General features: G+C 42.3%; 1 protein-coding gene across 4 annotated transcripts in view; it reads left to right on the top strand.

Moving 5' to 3' along the window:
- The window catches only part of palm1a (paralemmin 1a), a 33,670-nt gene that overhangs the window by 8,184 nt on the left and 6,764 nt on the right, over window positions 1-18,722 (top strand). For 2 of the 4 annotated variants that reach the window (XM_064331412.1, XM_064331410.1), the window contains exons 1-7: window positions 6,126-6,171; window positions 9,126-9,206; window positions 10,718-12,721; window positions 13,682-13,809; window positions 15,127-15,235; window positions 16,254-16,275; window positions 16,758-16,823. In XM_064331412.1, coding sequence (XP_064187482.1) covers window positions 12,479-12,721; window positions 13,682-13,809; window positions 15,127-15,235; window positions 16,254-16,275; window positions 16,758-16,823 — 568 coding nt within the window. In that variant the 5' untranslated portion in view covers window positions 6,126-6,171; window positions 9,126-9,206; window positions 10,718-12,478. Of the gene's footprint in view, window positions 1-6,125; window positions 6,172-9,125; window positions 9,207-10,717; window positions 12,722-13,681; window positions 13,810-15,126; window positions 15,236-16,253; window positions 16,276-16,757; window positions 16,824-18,722 lie in introns of those variants that run through there. The other 2 variants (XM_064331411.1, XM_064331413.1) reach the window with 2 other exon arrangements.

Below are 18,722 nucleotides of genomic sequence, written 5' to 3'. Positions count from 1 at the left end.
TAAAAAATGTGCATATGCACAGAGTTGTCAAAGGAAGTTAAATCAGGCTTCTTGATTCCTATTGTTGACTGGGGTAACTGAATTGAGTGAGATAATAATTAACAAGAAAATAATAAGTTTATGTATATTTTAATATTTCATGGATTCCAAAATTGAATTTTTATGTATTTGTTATCATAATCCTCAATACTATGGTAATTACCATATACTTAATGACACAATTGCTGGGAGACTTGTGGTCACTCTTTAGTGTATTACCTTGCTTGATTTTTTGGCTCTCCTTTATGAATATTGATTATAGTAATTCTTCAGTTTGGCTCATTAACAAATTAAATACTGGTCCAAGTAAATGATTGTTCTTGTAGTAGAATGACTAGAAGGCTCTCATCCCTACCACATTCTAAATGCAGCGCATGGATTGTAAAAGTGAACAGATGTCCATTCAGGGCCCTTATCGTTTTGTAGAAATTAATATGGAGCATAGGCTCAGTAATTATGGCCTCATTCTGAGGCCCTTCAGAGGCCGTTGGCCTTGATGAGACGGCTGAGTCAGTTTGCAGGTCTGCCCATGGCCTGTGTTGTACACTGTGTTCGGGAGGCCGTTATTTCCATAGTCTGCAGCCTTTCTGGAGAAGTAGCAGTACCGTTGGTGTGCACTGTAGCTCCTGGCTCTGTGGAGGCTGGCCTGTCCTACATGTGAAAGCACTTGTGGAGTGCGGCCACTTCTGTAGCACAGCCACTTAGCTGGCGAGCGTGCTCTCTTCACTGCATGCTTTCAAGTGGGACAGCACACACACATAGGCCTTTTCCTTCTACAAAACCAACCAGAAATTATGTAGTATGTGTAGTACGCACACACACACACACACATTCACACACACACACACATATATATATGACATATATACTGTATAACCTGGGACATACAAACCTCAGCATGATGAACTGGCCTGTCGGTTAACAGAATGGCGTATTAACCTGGAAGTAGCATAAGCAATTGTGCCTTTTCAAGCACCTTATTATACAAAACATAGATATCTTTGTTACATCACTGATACAAAAATGTGTTCATTTAAATGGAAGCGATTCTTCCATTTAAAGTAGCATTTTTTGCAATCAGATGTAACTATACACAACTTATTTGTGCGCTTCGTCTTATTATGCTGCATATTTTTGGAATTCCATGTTGGATTAAAAACTGAATGGCCTTGTGAGATCCAGCTTCATTATTGGTTAACTTATAACATGATTTTTAGCTACAAGGTGAGAGCCTATTAAAAATAAGGCTAGAGTAATGGCAAATAAAAATTTCTGTATTTCTGACTACTTTCAAACTAGACTCTATCCCTTTTCCCCAGTGATTTATATTTCATATACAGTATTCAAATCTTCCTTTGAACATTTGCCCTGTTGTACTGCTGGTAGTGGTCTATGTGATAAAGTCTATGTGATAATGGAATTATCACATAGACTTACAGGTCTAGCTGTGAAACCTTAACATAGACCAATAGTCCTGGGATAGGTCTGGCAGAAAATTCTGGGACACATTCCAGAATATCTGAATATGAAAAATAATTTATCTGAAATAGTTCTGAGATGCATTAGAATATGTGAGGACTTATAAGCTCTGTGAATAGTATATTATATGCCACTAAGGGGGCCATTAAGATTTTCATCTGTGGTTTAAAGATGCTGACAACACCATTTGGGAATCTTAGCGACGACTGGAATATGATCACATACTTGATCAGAACTCGAAACCCGTGGCCTCCGTCCCCGTGTGCACCCCTTTCATTTTTTTCGTTTTCATCATTTTAGTTCCGCTCCCTCTCCTCCTGTCAATAAGCTTCCTGTGTCCTGCCCATCCCCCACCCACGTTCGTCAGAGCGCCTGGTTGTCCAGTAATTAGGGAAGTGGTGAATGAGCGCTTCAGTTTTGACAGCCACACTTCCGGGACGCTCCCTGGGCGTTTGGACCTCCCCTGTGTCCTGCCCCCCAGGACGTACTTTAGCCACAGCCACCCCACAGGCCGCGGAATAGCGCGCATTTTGGGGCGATATGGAGCTGTCACCCCAAAGCTTCCTCTTAATGGCGTGAACACCAGCCTCAATCCATTGTTCCACAGTTTCGTTATCGCATGTTCCCTTGCGTTAACATCCCTGCATTTTATCGACTCTCATCCCACTGGGGTTCGGAGCATCTGAGCTGTGATTGGACTCATTTCTCCTTTTCATGCCTGTATGTTTGCAGGCCTTTTCCCATTTACCTGTAGCCCTTTGCGAGGGGAGCGTCTCCTCAAAGCATTCCACGTACGGTTATGTACGTTTGGAGCAAACTGTTAAAAACAGAGCAGTTAAAAAAAAATGAAACAAACTGCTCTTTGAGCCTTAAAAAGCCCTGAATCCCAGTTGTTGTTTGTGCCCTCTGAAATGCGCATGTGACCGTGAGGGAATTAGCCCGTGAATGTCCTGAGACATATGATCTTCATTTTTGAGGAAACAGAACCATAGAAACACGCGCTGGCTCGATACTTCAGGCCTCTACAGAAGGCCTCATTTAATATCAAGAGGACTGAACACTCACAGCTTTGTGAACAATTAATTATTATGTAATATTAACCATTGGAGAACCACCCACTAACCCTGCCATTGTTCCTGTTCAGCTCTCTCTGCGTTCAGTCTGTGTCCAATCTGGTTAGTCTGTCGCTCAGGTTACGTCCCTCTGTATGCACAACCACATGCAATCTTTGTCATGGATTATTTTGTTTCCGATTTCCTAGAATGCGCGGCATTGACGCATCCCAGGATCTCAAGCGTTGCCGTCTTTCCCTCATTGAAGCAGTGCCAGAACTCTCTGTCTTGCTGTCTTTAATTTCCATTCCTGTCATTGTACAGCCTGATGACACCACCCGCATAACACAGGCCATTCCTCTGGCTGCATGACACTGCAAACAAACTTGCAGTGAATTTAGCATGAATGGAAAACATTTATTGACAATAAACGTTTCCATTAAAACCTGAAGTTGGTTTCAGTGTGACTGGCACTTTAAAAAGTGTATTTTAAAAGTAAATTTTATCCCGGTTACCCCCCTCTCTCTCCCTGACTCCCCACGCCCTCTTTTTATAAGCGGCGGGTACTTCGCTTCCATCTCCAAAACGTGTTTTATATTTTTGCAGGTGGTGTGTGTTATAAAGGGGGTCCCCAGGCGAGGGGGAAACACATGTTGGATTTTTTGGGGTGTTGGGCGAGGGGGGTCGGGCCTGCCTGGAGTCCAGGCATTCCTGCATTCCCTCATGGCATGCTTGCTCTCCTTTCACATGGACAATCAGGGGAGCTGTTTTTCCAGCCCAGCCCCAGATACCAAACGTACTGGCTGTTTCCAGGAGGGCTATCTGATATCGAATAGCGGGCGCAAGCTGCCTGTCTTGTGACCTTTCTGGAAACGTGTGGCGGGACATTAATGAATTTCATCAGGGATAAGTGCTAGCTGGCTGCTGCTGCTGGTGCTCGGGATTTCTTGTGACCCTCTTGTGCTTCGTTCAGGCAGAGTACTCCTCTAGGATGCCCTCGGTAAATCCAGTTCAGCACTGTTATGTGTTGAGCTCTGTGCCTCTTGAGTAAACCATGGGCGTACAGTTCTGTGTGAGGAATGGTGACATTGTTGTGTGGGGATAAGCGGGGTACAGTACCAGGTGGTTCCCTCTATAACTACAATAAAATAATAAATCTGTGTCTTACTTCTGTGTACATCCTGTTAGGCGTGGGTAGCTTCATTTGAGAAGTTTCCTGATGCGAAAAGAGGATAAAAGGCAAAGAATGAAAGGAAAATGACCTATGAGTGTGTTTTTTAAGGGGATAAACTTGGTGAAAATGTGACCTACTCTTTGCTTGGGTGGGGCACGGAGTCCTCCGGTCGGCCATATGACTTCCCTGCAGCCTTTCCCAAGAATGAATCCCTCATTCTACCAGAGAGCAATGCAACTGTGCTGCAAAAGTGAATGACAAAAGACACCATTGTGTCATCCTCTGCTTGGCCTTATTCTGCACATCTCAACAGTTTATGCTCGCTCCTTTTTTATTTCTATTTATACATGCATTTGTTAAAGTTATTTGTACAAGTTATACATACAGTCCTTACTTTTAGCTGTGAATCTTGGCTTTGTGTATATGACCTCTTTTTCTTGGACAAGAGGCCATATACAGTGACTGGCAGGACAACTCCAAGGACATTTTTGTTTTCTTGGATTTTAACAAAGGTCATGCAGGAGCATTTTAGAGTCACTGTGCTATATGCACAAATGAGACAAACTAAACAAGGCCAACTGAAAAATGGTTCATAGAGCCATTTTCCAGAGTAAAATGGGCCAAATATTTGCCTTTTAGATCTTTTCACAGTCTCCTTATTTTGAAATTCTGGAATCTCTTGAGATTGGGAGTGAGGACTGCATTCAACAAAAATGCTGACAAAAGTTCAAGATTTGGTCTGCCATTCATAATATTTTGGTATTTTATCAACCTTTGTTCTAGTTTGTTTTCCTGTTTCCTAAAGGACAGGAGGGAGCAAACATTCCTGCTGAACTGAGGAATGAGACTGTGCTTGCCAAAAAAATAGGAATTCCGACCATTTTCCCCAAAGTTGCTCTTACCCGTCTATCTAGTGAGGAGTACAGATCAACCCAAGAAAGTGGCAAAATGAGGGGTCTTTCTGTGCTCAATATAGCTCCCTTCAACCAAACTAGCAGGCCCTTCAAAATTCATTTTAGATTTCATTTTTTGAAACAAAGTAAAAATTGGATTTGTTTTCTATTCTGTTTAATACATCAGGCAGTGGGTGTGCCTGAACATAATGCTGTCAGTATTGAGAGAATAAACAGCAGCATCTTGAGTTTGGTGGATTTAAGTGAATGCCAGAATATTGAATGTTACTGCCTGTCCTCCTGGTTGATGCCAAAATATTCCAACAATTGCATGTGCCATTTCAGTTCTTACTTTAAATTGTATTCATGTGCTGCAGCTTTGCATTGTACGTTTGGCAGGGACAACAATTTGGGAAAAGCCCACGGTATTTCAAAGCATAGGCTCAAAGACCCTGGTGCAGTTCTCTCGAATGTAAATCACACTTTGCTGTATGAAATGTCATGTCAATGCAGCAAATCATTTTAAGTGCTCGTGGCATGTCAGATTGAAACTGAGTCCTAGTGAAATGCGTCCAGGAAAACTGAGCAGTTGGGAGACTGCTATGCAAATATTCTAGATAGTTTTTCGATGAAGGCATTATGTGCATATGTTTCTGCTATAGTAACGTGCCCAACAGCCGAGAATGAGGCGTACAGTACAGTTCTGGAAGTACTGTCAGTGAAAAGGGGAGTGAGGTGTCTGCTGGAATGCAGGGAAATTTGAACTAGAACATATGTAGGAGTGGACCATTTTGGACAAGAGTGTGTGTGAGTGTGTGTGTGTGCATGTGTGTGCGTGCGTGTGTGTGTGTGCATGTGTGTGTGTGTGTGTGTCTGTGCATGTGTGTTTGTGTGTGTCTGTGTGTCTGCTGTCTGTGTGTGTGCATGTGTGTGTGTGTGTGTGTGTCTGTGTCTGTGCATGTGTGTGTGTGAGTGAGTGTCTGTGTGTGCCTGTGTGCATTTGTATGTGTGTGTGTGTGTGCATGTGTATGTGAGTGTCTGTGCATGCATATGTGTGTGTGTGTGTGTGTGCTTGCTTGCATGCATGTGAGTATGTGAGTGTGTATGTGTGCATGCATGTGAGTGTGACTGTGCATGCGTGTGTGTGTGCGTGCGTTTGCATTCGAGTTTGCGAGTGTTTGTGTGTGCATGGTGCATGCTCTTGCATTAATCATGTTTGTGTACATGCCTGTATGTTAGCAAACTAAGGAGAGAATGTGTATAAAAATACTTAAGGATGAGAGCTTAGGAAGGAACTGAACTTTTTTCCTATTCTCACTCCTCAGCTTGCTATAAAAGCAAAGAAACTCCGGATGTGTGAGCTCAGAGTTGTCAGATTGGCTGTGGGAGGGGGACGATGCCTTCCCCCCTCTTCCCCCACTCCATTGTGCAGTTTCTCTTCTGAATGTTTTCTCTCTCCCCCTCTCTCTCTCCCTCTCTCCTGGGCAGGATGTCTGAGGCGTTGTCACAGCAGGAGAGACTCCAGGCTATAGCGGTAAGACTTCCAAAAACTGTTGAACATGCACTTCAACTTCATGCTTGATTGAGCAGTCGGTGTTAAATGAAAAAAAACATTGAAACTTTTCTGATTCAGGCTTTAGTTTGTGTGCTGATTCAGAGTTAAAGTTGCCATGGCCACATCACACTATGTACACACTATGTACCCCCATTGGGGTACAGCACAGATGAAATGCTGTAATGCTGAAATGCTGTTGCCCACATATACTGATTCGTAATTATTTATTCTATATTACCCACTTGGCTGCTTAGCTAGAGAGCCCTGTAACGTATGTGCTTATATTTAGTCATAATATCTGCAAGTGTGCCCGTCTCTAATACCCATAACAGCAAATAGTGTAGGAGGTTTGTGTCCAAGCGATGATACTTTGGGAGTGTGTTACACATCTGGATTACCAGGTTCGATTTGAGATATGATTATGTGTCTGTAAAGTTGAGAGAAGAACAACACATATGATTATGATTTTCCTGTCAATTGATTCTTTTGGTGTTCTTTTTATATGATTTATTGGCATATCAAGCTGAAGGCAATATTTTAGAAACTATCGACACTGTTTCTGTTTTATATCGCTGTAGGTAAAGGGGGTAAATGCAAGCATTTCTTCCATCACCAACTCAACAACTCCATCTGTTCTCCACCTCCTAGTCTTCTCATATAGATCTTAACCTTGCGCTTCTCGATTATCACTCCAAATTTCAGTAGAGCTTAGAGGACCCTGCTTTCTCTTCCTGATACCCTTTCAGTGAGGTAACCCCCCCCCCCCCAACCCCACCACCATAATTCTTTCTCCCCTTGCCTCTTCCCTTTGATTCCAATCAGCTGAGGGAAAAGGACCAAAGAGAGGTAATGCACACTAATGCATTAATCGACCCCCCCCCCCCACACACACACACACACACACACGCACGTACACTACATGCGCACAGAGACAACAAAACACAAAAACACAAACACATACACAGTTCGTCCTTGCAAATCCCAACCATCTTTACCAAATCTGCTGCCCGCTTCCTTATACTGAAGAATACATAATAGGGCACTTACAGGATCTCTTAAATACATCCTGCCTACTTCCTACTGCCTGCACCTGCTCCCCACTGTTCAGTCTCACTTTGTGTTTCCCTGCCCCTCCTCCTTTCCTCCCTCTCTCTCTCTCTCTCTCTCTTTCTCTATCTCTCTCTATATATATAACATCTCGCTCTTGCTCTCTCTCTCTCTCCCTTCCTCCCTCTATTTAATTCTGTACAACTCGATAATGCTGTGTTGGCAAAATCTGCCAACTAGCCCTGCCAAGGCTAGCATTGCAGTCTGCACAATTGCATAAATAATACATTGCCCACGCTAGCTAATGTTTGTCTCGCATTCGTGTTCCTCTAGCTCCTTTACGGTAGCCCCCCTTTTGGGTAGCCTCTCTCTGTTCCTGCTCGTGTTTTTTCATCCCATTTTCTTTTTCACGAGTCCTCTCCCCTTTTGTTTCCTCTTCCCTCGCCTGAAAGTGATATCCTCCCCAGCTGTCCGTCTGCTTTACCATGGCTCGCTGCACAGAGATTAAGGCCGTGCTGATGTTGCAAACGTGCCTGCTGTTAACGTTTTAAACTGGGGGGGTAATGGATTATGGTAGAAAGTGACCGGAAGAGCCCAGTGCAAACACGCCGCAGTAAGTGCCAATCAGAGAGCAGGGGAGAGTGCCACTTTGTGCAACGTGCCCATCCTCACAGATTCAATTATACGATGATCTCATGGTAGAGCCTCCTAAAGAGAAAAGCCAAACAGCCTCTAGAGAGAGAGAGTATACCACACTCATTTCAGTACTGAGGTTCTAACCAGTCAGTCAACTGAAAGGTGAGACATCGTAAATCTATGGAGCTGGAGATATGATGAGCAGTCGTAGTGGTGATTTGGTCCAAATGAATAATAAGAAGGACTTAAGATGGCAGGATCTGGGAACTTTTACCAGGGTGGGGGGATTGGGGGGGTTGCGGTGCATGGGTGGGCAAAATAAATGGGGCCTGATGTCAATCTTACTTCTGTGCCCCCAAATTCTTGCTGACATACAGACCCTTAAACCACTGAAGTAAAACAGCAACATGCAGGAAATTGTTTGCTTCTGCTATGCCCTTAATTACTTAATAAGCCCATAAAAATGTCTTGTAAAAAGTCAATGCATTGTTCCCACTGTTGGCTCAGTGGCAATGATCAAGGACTAATGGTGAATAAATAACACTATTACTGTACTCTATTTTCCGCTGTTTCGCTCTGTTCTATCAAAGTGTATTTATAGTGTCTAATAAAATTATTTGTCTACTCTGACATATTGATAATTCTGTATTTCAAATAAATGCTTTTAAACTATGTTTTTATACTGGTACTGCTTTGTTATTGATACAGAGGAGGAAAAATATCACAACCTTTTCTTCGTACTTATATATGGGAAAATGGTGAAACTCCAGCATTTATTTAATCTGGAGGTGTTTTCACTTCCCAGATTCAGCCTTGATGGCATGCATTGAAACTTTAAAGCATGTATGTAATGCCTTATTGTATTTAATACTGTTCTATTGTAAACTAGTATTAAATACAAATTCGTGTTCCCACCAATATAATTATCTGATGGTAAAAGAGTGGAATAGCTGAGGGTCACGCCCACACACAGCTGAGAGCCTTCAACCAATAGAATTCCAACTAGGTTGTGGTCTTTGCAGATGATGACTATTTCTGATTTTTCCTGAGGGGCAAAACTATTCATGTTCATGTCTTCCTACCTGGAAGAATATAAAATAGATAATATACATTTCAGTGCTAGACTGGGCTTACAGCAAAGGCTGCGTAGCTGCAGTAGGGGTGGAGGAGGGAACTGTGATTTAGTACCAGGGACAGAAGCGATGTCTTCACCTCCATGGCAGAATACATGTGTGTTTGCTGTTCTGCAGGAGAAAAGGAAGAGGCAGACAGAGATTGAGAACAAGCGGAGGCAGCTGGAAGATGACCGCAGACAGCTCCAGCATCTCAAGGTGAGAACTGCAGTCTGCATACCTCTCAAGGAAATGGCCACAGGTCATTAATGTCCTTCAGTCTGGTCCCAGTTATGATGGTGTCCAGTCTATGGTGTGTGATTTTTCATGAAGGGTAACAGGTGTGCTGTTTTAATCAGAAGTGCAGTTGACTGATTATGTTGCTTTGACAGTAAAGCTTAATTTGAATATTGAGTGTACTGTGCATGTGTTGCTGAAATGAGGCATTAACATTGCCCTATGACTATGGTACAGATTATGCTGCTTCTTACTTGTTTCATAAATATTTTATATATATATACAGTATACATAAAATTTAAATACTGCAGTGTCTAGCATTTGGCTCTGGTGGCTGAGGTTCTGGTAAGTGAAAGGCGTAGTGCAACTGGATCTGTATAGTGTGGCCGCAGGAATCCTAGACTGGTCTGGCCTCTTAGCAGTACAGAAGTCCCCATGTGACACAGGCCAGAGTGGGTGCACCTGTTTAAAGTCCCTGTTCATCTGCTTAAAGCCCCAGTCTTCTGGTGGGAAGTTGTGTCACTTCTGCTATAGATGGTGGATTTAAAGGATGTTTCCTGCTTTGGAAGTGAGAAAAAAATACTCCACTTCCTCCATCTAAATGTACACTGCATTGTCTTTCACTGCTCAGTTGCTTTGCTGTGCAGCACATTTGTGAGTTGTAAAGTTTGAAGCTTCTGAAACTTGAGGTTTTCTTGTAAATTTGCTGTCAGTTTTTATATTTTTGTTTGTTTTGACAATGTTTATTTGTGTGTTCAGTGAGGCAGGTGTCATAAAACAGCAATCTCAAGATTTTACAGAAGGTTTAACAACAAAAGAGAACAGCAAAAGCCTGCAATAAAGAGAAGTGGATGAATATTTCAAGGCAAATAAGATCCTGCACAAAAAACCACAAAGGCAATGATGTTAATCTAGGTACACCACAAAAATTCATTTTGAAGGATAGGAATGAGTGACAAAGTAAACTAACTCGAGCTGAAAAAGACTTTCACAGCTTTGGCCAGACAGAGATAAGATTCAAAACTATACTCATTAGCAGTTTCCATGGAGCTGAAATGCACAGTCAGCAGCCTGAGGTGTGAAAGAGCAAGCGCTCTCTCTGAATGGTCAGTGAAAACTGGGCAATGAGGCTGACCAAGCTCGAGGGGGGTTCCAGTAGTCTGACATTTAACTCCTAAACAACCCCCATTTTTTCCATTTTGCAGAGCTGAACAGGTTGTTTCAATTTTCACACTGGCGAACGTGAGCCAGAGTGACAAACCTGTGAAGATTCATCCGCATGTATCGGAGGGTAGATGCATTTAGGCCACGTTTGCTTTTTCAGTTTCAGTTAATGAAAGCACGGGCCCAGTGTGGCCAGTTAAAATCGCAAGGTGACCGAGTGTATAATGGGCTGGATTGTAATGCATAGCTGTCAGGGTTTGATGATTACACTAAAATGTGTGGGGAGGGGGGCGCTTTGCTCACCCCACCTATTTATGTATTTGTCCTAGAATCGGCGCCTCCCTGCTCGCTGCTCATTAGTGCAGAGCTGACCAGGAGCCTGAACATAATTACGGGCGATGGTGTGGCCGGAGGCTGATTTGGTGCATCCTCAGATTAGTGCTGTGCTTTCCCCTCTCATTACGCAGCCAGTGGCTTCCTGCATTAAGGTCAAGTCCAGCTGTTAATTCGTTCAGTCAAATAACAAGGATGTTGAACTGCTATTTTTGGTGGAGCTGAATTCTCTGGGGTGTACACCCAGAGGAAGCGTGGATGCATCCTTAACCCAGTGCACGTACGGGTGTGTGTTATTGTGTGTTTGTGTGTTTTGGTAAGACGATGAGCCGGAGGTGTTGAATTTCACAGAGAATAAACACTCCAGAGAAGTAATGTACCTGTGCGTCTGTGATTTGTTTTTCATTGAGAGCAAAGACCTTATTTTCTGCGTCTGCCTTTGTGCCAGTTGCGGTTATGAGACATTGTTTATTGTTCCGGTTTGGCCTTCGATTGTCTGCTTTTTGAAGGCATTGTCCTCCTCCTAAACAGTTTATCAGACACAGGTTGCATGTGGAGCCTGGGAGGCCCCTGTGATGCTTTGTCTTCTATTTTCTGCCTCGATTGTGTTGTGCGCGTGTGGAAGGGTGTGAGCGTGCTGTGTGTCAGATGCCCTGTCACTCTGCCAATAAGCACTCCTTGCGGACGTCTCCTGGGAGTGGGAGGGGCGAAGGGAGGGGAGTGGGAGGAGAAAGAGAGGGAGTGAGCTGCCTTTTCTCTCTCGCTCCGTCTCTCTCCGTAAGGTACCGAGGATGGAAAAACCAACAGAAGATCCTTTTAGGATTGTGCGTTTACGCCTTCGAGATTGGGGATGAGAAATATTTTGCTACCGTTGCTGTGTGGCACATTTGTGAATATTGCGATTGACGGATCATCTTTTGATTGTGAATACAATAGTCTCTTTCCCCCCAGATTCCTGCTATCCAAAACAATACCTAAATGTGGCTAAATGTGGTGGGAGAGAGAGAGAGAGAGAGAGAAAGAGAGAGAGAGACAGAGAGAGAGAGAAAGAGAGATCATAGTGCAGTATGATCAGCTGAAAATATTTCTCATGATTAATGGATGAAATCATACAGTATTAAGGTCAAGGATTGCATGTAAAGGCTAAAAAGGCTAAAAGTAAGGTAATATTCCAAAAACAAAACAAAAATCTGTGTTTGTTTTCTGTATAAGATAACAGTTTGCTTCAAAACATTAAAATTTTTGCATTTTCATTTTCTAAATGCCTAGTACTGTCTAGACAGCCAGTGCATCAAATGAAACTTTTACAGTTTCTAATAGCCATCTTAGCATGAATAATGCAAGCGAGCTTCTTTTGTACTATTATTTATTTATTTATTTTGCAGACACACTTATCCAGATTGGCTTACAAGGATAATGTGGCATAATGCATTTACAAATCATACAAACAATAAAAGCAGTAGTCAGAATTACGGCAAATTGACCTCAGGCTTAAAATATATAACAGTAAAATAATAATGCCTAACGTTTATGTTTAATGGCACACTTCACGCTAAAGGGAACAACTGGACCTCAATATTCCGTGTTTGTCAAAGATAACCATTTCAGCTGCATTGCAATCTATTTTAGAAATAAACTGATAATTTCTTGCGTAACTGTTCGTCTCTGTGTCATTCCATTAGCAAAGCTAATGTCGGTAGTCCGTGCACAAGCGGTTGTTGTGAGAGGCGCTCGTGTTTTTTAATGGGTTCTGTCCCATGCTTGTCCTGGGGCTCACCCTTAGGGGAGGTTGTGAAAGCCTCTTTGTGGCTCCTGTGAATGTAGCCTTAGGTGCCCTCAGGGCATCCGGTGGTCCGCGCAGCTGGAGGACCACAGGTTCTGGCAGTCCTGGGGTTGTCTTTGCTCCTCTCTTAGGACCCCTGGTGCTGCCTTTGTATGCCATAGAAGAGGACGGGCACTGGCAGGGTGCCCTGGCGATCGTCCCGCTATCCCACTTAATGGTGAGGCCCCCCTGGTTCTGGGTGCGCATTAGCGTGGACTGTGAGCTGACTGGCCTAGTGGAAGCTAATTGACATCTCTGGCCTTGGCTGGTCACAAGTAAATAAATGATAGCTGCTTGGACAGGAGAAGTAGGGGGTGGGTGAAGTTAGAAGGATCCATACAGACCAAACCTGATTCCTGTCAAACCCAGGCCCCCACGCTCAACGTTGGTGGCCAATAACAAAGCTAACCATGCATGGAGAGAACCCTGGTGTGTTGGGTTTACAAGAAATATTCTGTGGTGACTTCAGGGGAAATAGTATTGCTTCGGACAGCCGTTTTTGATAATCTTCTTTTTCTTTAAAGAACTTCAAATAGATATCTGAATTCCAAAAACAAACTTACTTATTTTTTTAAATTCATATTTTAATAGGATAATGTGAAGATCTAACATTTATACTTTTATACAGTTAATATGACAGGGTTTTTTTTTTTTTTACTTATTGTCTGCTATGGATGTCGTGGTATCTCATTGATAAAATTAAGTGATAGCTCAGGCTGCAGCTAAGCAAGATCACAAAATCTTATAAGCTGGTTGCAAACTCCTCTAACTGTATTGTCTGCCAATGTTTGTGTTTTCATGTAAATATGAACTAGCCTAAGCTGTTTGTTGCCGTGCTACATTTATAACTGGTCTTTCTTGTGAAATTAAATCCCGTTCTCTTCAAGCCCCCATCTGCTGTCTGACTTCACCTGTAAACCTCACCAAGGTGTTCTGTAAAATAAGACTGTATACCATAATCCTGGCTACTATAAAAACTCATTATTGATTGGCTGTACACAGGATTGCAGTATAGTTATTATGACACAGCACATACAGTTTTCCTCGTGAAAAGCAATGGGGATTAATGTCTTCTTCCCAGTTTCTTTGACTGAGCGTAAAGATTTCATGGCTGTTTGTTTTCTTGCAACCTGTCCAGTCAAAGGCTTTGCGGGAACGATGGCTGCTGGACGGAGCACCCTCTGCTGGCCCGGAGGAGGATGAAGCAAAGAAACAGCTTCAGGAGGATGAGGCCAAGACCAAGGGTCTGGAGGAGTCTATTCTCAGGTGGGTTAAAGGGGGGAAACACATGCAAATACGGGGGATAAAGTATAAATTCTGAGGAAATTCCTGTGTATTTTGCAGACTATTTTACTTTTGTTGGTTGTCCATTCTGGGAAAGAAGACTTTCTATATGATGGTTGTAGCATGACTTAGCAATATTGGTCTTGCGTAGATGCCTGTAGCAGAGCATTTTTTGGGTGTTTCCTTTTTTTTGAAGAAGCCCCATATTTTAATTAAAATGATCAATTTGCTTTTAGTGACTAAATGGACTCATTCTAGAAAGTAAGTTGGATTGCAAGAGAAGGAAGTCTCCGTAGACATACTGTGGAACTCACGGAGTTCACATGCATGTTGGGAACTGTAGTTTATTACGGAATTGCTTATCTGAAAGACATCAAATTACTATTTTTGAAATTGATTATAAACTATAATTTCTTACACAAAGTTTTGCATCTAGGTGATACACCCAAAAGCAATAGGAAACATGAGCCGAGCAGTCATGATATTATTTACAGTTTGACAAAAATTAAATAGTTTATTATTGTGCAAAATTATATACACGTGTACATAATATTAAAATGTAGGTATATGACATTATGAACTATACAGCACAACACATACTGTAAAAGGAGAAAGTGATGAAATTGCTTAAAAATCCAGCCACGACTGGGAAATTTGGTATGTGCACTTCTCGTGGATTCAGTAAAAATTTGTAGGCAAGAGGAGAGCAGACAGCTGTAGGCATCTATAGGAGGATTCATCAATCTCTGCTGCTTCGAACAGATTCAATGGCCAAGACTACTTTTACTGTTTTCTTTTTGCTGACAACAAAACAGTGGCATCAATCTTCTACCCTGTCTGCCCAGCCAGTGTGGCACTCCAATCCCCTGATGAAATTTCTCCCTGGCAGCCCTGTTGGGCAGTGGGTTGGCATTGGCCTGGGTAAAAAAAAAAAAGCTGGCATACCGGTGAATAAGTGTGTCCCACAACTGCCACTGCCAAGACAGGGAGGAACAGTGGAACAGAACTTGGGAGAGACGTGTCAACTGTCCACATTCTGGAGATGCTTTCCTTCACAGTCCTTTTTCCCACTCTCCCTTGCTGCACTCAGCATTTTCTTTCTTATTCACTTGTCATTGTGGCATTCTGTATGAGCCCTTCATTTTGACAAGCGGGATTGTCCATGGCCCAGTTGGCCTTTATTTGGGCTTAGAATGTCAGGGCAGGGGGGTTTAAATGTCCAGTCCTGTAAGACTTGGCATGGGGCTTTTCCAATGTCCTGACCTGCTGTAAGCAAAACGCCCTCCCTCTTTGCCTCAGACTGGAGCAGGAGCTGGAGGAGCTGGAGACAGGTGTGTCAGCGACCTCCACCAAAGAGAACTTGACAGATGCAGCCAAGGAGGATGACGCCAAGAGAGGAGACAACAAAGTGAGTTCCTGCCCCGGGGAGTCGTGGACAAAGCAGATCAACTGGTTGTAGACACAATAAGATTTGTGGGGGAAAAACCGAGGACGGGGCTGATGGGATTCAGTCTTTCTTTACAAATGCCTTGTGGTTTTTTTTTTTTTACCAATTAATGCATGGACACTGACATCCACACTTGCCAGCTTGATATTATGTGATTACTAATATTATTACTGACAGTCTGAATTGCCTTGGAGGATCTGGTTCAGGCACTGACAGGCAGTGAATTTGGAACTGTTGTTGACAGGGGGCTTTGCCAAAGGGGAAGTCTGAAATGGCTGCACTCTGCTGTGCTTTTTTAAAGGGTTCCATAGCAACAAGAAGCAACGGCTCCTCTCTCTCTGTTTAATCATTGGTTTTGATTGCTCTTTCCTCTGCTTTTGCTATTTCCAATTCACTGCTCTTTCGAGTCAAACAGTTACCATTGACTTGTAGTCATATTAGGTATGATCTAATCATGCTATCCTCTGATGATTTTTCTATACTGTTCTCATTTTCAAAATTCTTCCTGAAACCTTTTAAGCATATTTTAATTCCTCAATCAAACTCCTGCTGAACAGGAAATGGGTGTTGCCCAATAGACTGCACCAGCAGGCTTCTTTTTGAACTTCACACTACAATTAGTATTTTAGTCAGTATGTGAGCTGCTGGCAATGCTGAAACCTTTCCATTAAAGTTTATTATCCAGTGCTGCTCAGTTATACACATTTAAATGACAGGGCTGATGTTTGGATCTATCCAAAGGCTTGAATTTTTGTATTATATTTCCTTTCTGCCAGACTTTTTATTTCTTGAAAATTGGAGGCAATGTGATGGAACATATTTGATTGTGATCTAAAGGTTTTTATCATTTTCTGGCCATCCTGGAGATTTTGAGCTCATGCTGATGTCTTTATGTTGCTTTTCAGTCATGAAATCAATCATTTTGATAGCACAGTACATTGGATGTAGACATGTGTTCACTCAGTCTCTTCTTTTGCAGAATCCTGCTGCCTCTGTGAAAGGTAAGACATTTTGTACGATCTCATCCGCACCCCTTTTTCTTCACATCGGTGTTTTATTGTGCATCACAAGGTGTCAGGTCAACCTGGAGTCAGTTCTCATGATTATGTCAGGGTCATTTTTTATTATAGTATTTCGGCAGTTTTTTCTATTTTCTGAAATCATTAAAATAATGCATAGATATATCCCATCACAGTGACACTTCATTCATTCCCAATTGTGGATATGAAGACACTCCTAAATGGCCAAATGTAAATGCACCGTAAATGTTGTTTCTTCTGATGCAAAGCATGTTAAATGCAGTGATGTATTCCATCAGAATACAGGTAAGTGACAATACTCCCATGTATGTACATGGGAAGCACTTGGGGCCTTTTCTGTGGTTTCTACTCTTCGCTTTCCATAGTTCTAGTCCCTCTGTCTCTGTGTCACTCTCTCTGCTTTCCTGTTCATCCCAAAATCCTAATTCCTTGACCATTCGTAGTGGTTAAAGTTCACAACAGCCCTCGTCAGGACAAGTCCGGAGGTGCCTCAGATATGATGAAGACAGGTGAGTGCCTGCACCCTGTAGCCTAAATAGCTATTTCTGAAAACCATTGCAGTACCTGCCATTGCGTATTGCTCTCTTTCTGCTTCTGCCTCTAGCACTGTGTATTTATTTGCTTCTCAAAGAGATTTTAGCCTGCATCACACATCTGCCTTTAATAAAACCATGATTTTAACGTGTTCGCTAATATGTCATCCTAATTTAGCTTGGTTAATTTACGATTGTTTCAGGCGTTGTTGTTTCAAGTGAGTGATGCATGCTGTGAGAAAGTGAAAGCGTTTTTTTTTATCTTACCGTAGCCAAGTTTTAGATTCCCGGTTGCTGGCTTAATGGAGGTCAGCATGACAGGCAAGAAGCCTTTGATGGGCCAGATGGTTTTGATGGTGACATAGGAAGCATTTGCAATATTTTACTCTGCTCAAATTCCTTCTTTTCTGAGGTTAGACTCAAAGCTATGGAGTCCAATACTGTCCCTGCTAAAAGACAGAGAGGTTATTGATCTCCACCATCTAAGACCCGAGCATATAGCTAGTGCTGACTTAGATTTGACAGTGGTAAAATAGCCATTTCCTGTATCTTCAGTAAGTAACTGTAGCCTTTTAACTCATTAGCTCGTCATACCATTGGCACCACCCAGTGCTACATTATTGCTACCCTGTTCTATTTTCTCAGTGATATTGAGTTAGGCCTTCTCTTCCTCCTCCTGTTAAACAAACATTTACCTCCATGAAGGGGCTCAGCCCTCCTAAAGGAAGCGTGAGAAATTAAACTGAAGGGCCTCTTTCTAACCAAGGCTGCACAGAGAGAGAACGGGACTAATTTGTTATCTTACCGTTTGAGCTGTTCGCCCCCGCCCCCACCCCCACCCCATCTCAAGGGCCCTTACGAATTTCTGACATCACTGCAATTGGTGTTTGATTTCATTCAGAGCATTTGTTTTTCAGTGGAACTTTATCACATCACAGCCATTATCCCTGGAACTCAAATCAAATGTAGTCTGCATGAGAATCAATATGGTAATAACATTGAATTAGAGGGCGTTTTGTATTGTGTTCTGTAGGAAGTACCAGCCAAACAATTACACCGAAGGGGTTTTATAAAGCCCTGAGCCCTTTTTCTGAGGATGTGTTTGTGTGTGTGAGAGAGAGAGAGAGAGAGAGAGAGAGGGAGAGAGAGAGTTTTTGCATGTTTGTATGTATGTGCGTAAGGGAAGAGCAGATTTTTTTTCATTTTGGATGTTCTGTTTCTGGTGCTTATTAAGGGGCTTATTAATTTTTTTACTTTTAGTTGTAATAGAAATTAAGTGTTTTGCCTTAAAGAGCAAAGAGCAAAAGCTATTTTTTCCATAATTGTGTTTATTTGTTTTCATTGTTCAATGACGCATTTCAGATCCATTGTTTCAATGCAGCATTGTTGTCTTTGTGCTTTCCTGTTATTCACCTGTATAAATGAGTCTAATTATGTATAACTGAGTATAAAGGTCCTGTGTCTAATTTTAACACTGTCTTCTGTTCTGTCTCTCTGTCCAGATTACTGTAGCCACCTGTCTGCATGCATGTGTGTTGTGTATGTATGTATGTCTGTGAAATGTCACGTGTGTACAGTAGCAAATCGAAATGTTCGGGCAAAGTTGGCCAAGCTTACATTTTGAGTGTGCTGCAATAGAATTTCTTTGGAGCGACCACCATATATAGCTAAACTCCTCTTGTGAATTTGCTGTTGGCATGGCAACACTACTCTACTCTGTTGAAAAAACTAGCTGTTACTTGTAACCCCTCTCTGGTTGCCATGACAGCTGAAGACTCATAGCACGTGTCACTTTGTCAAATATAACCATTTGCAAATTACATCTCAAAAAAGGTAGCAATGTGTGATCAAATTTGCCGTTAAAAAAAATCTCCT

The sequence above is a fragment of the Anguilla rostrata genome, chromosome 4, assembly GCF_018555375.3.
Source record: "Anguilla rostrata isolate EN2019 chromosome 4, ASM1855537v3, whole genome shotgun sequence".
NCBI lineage: Eukaryota > Metazoa > Chordata > Actinopteri > Anguilliformes > Anguillidae > Anguilla > Anguilla rostrata.
This window is presented reverse-complemented; position numbering and strand designations above follow the sequence as displayed.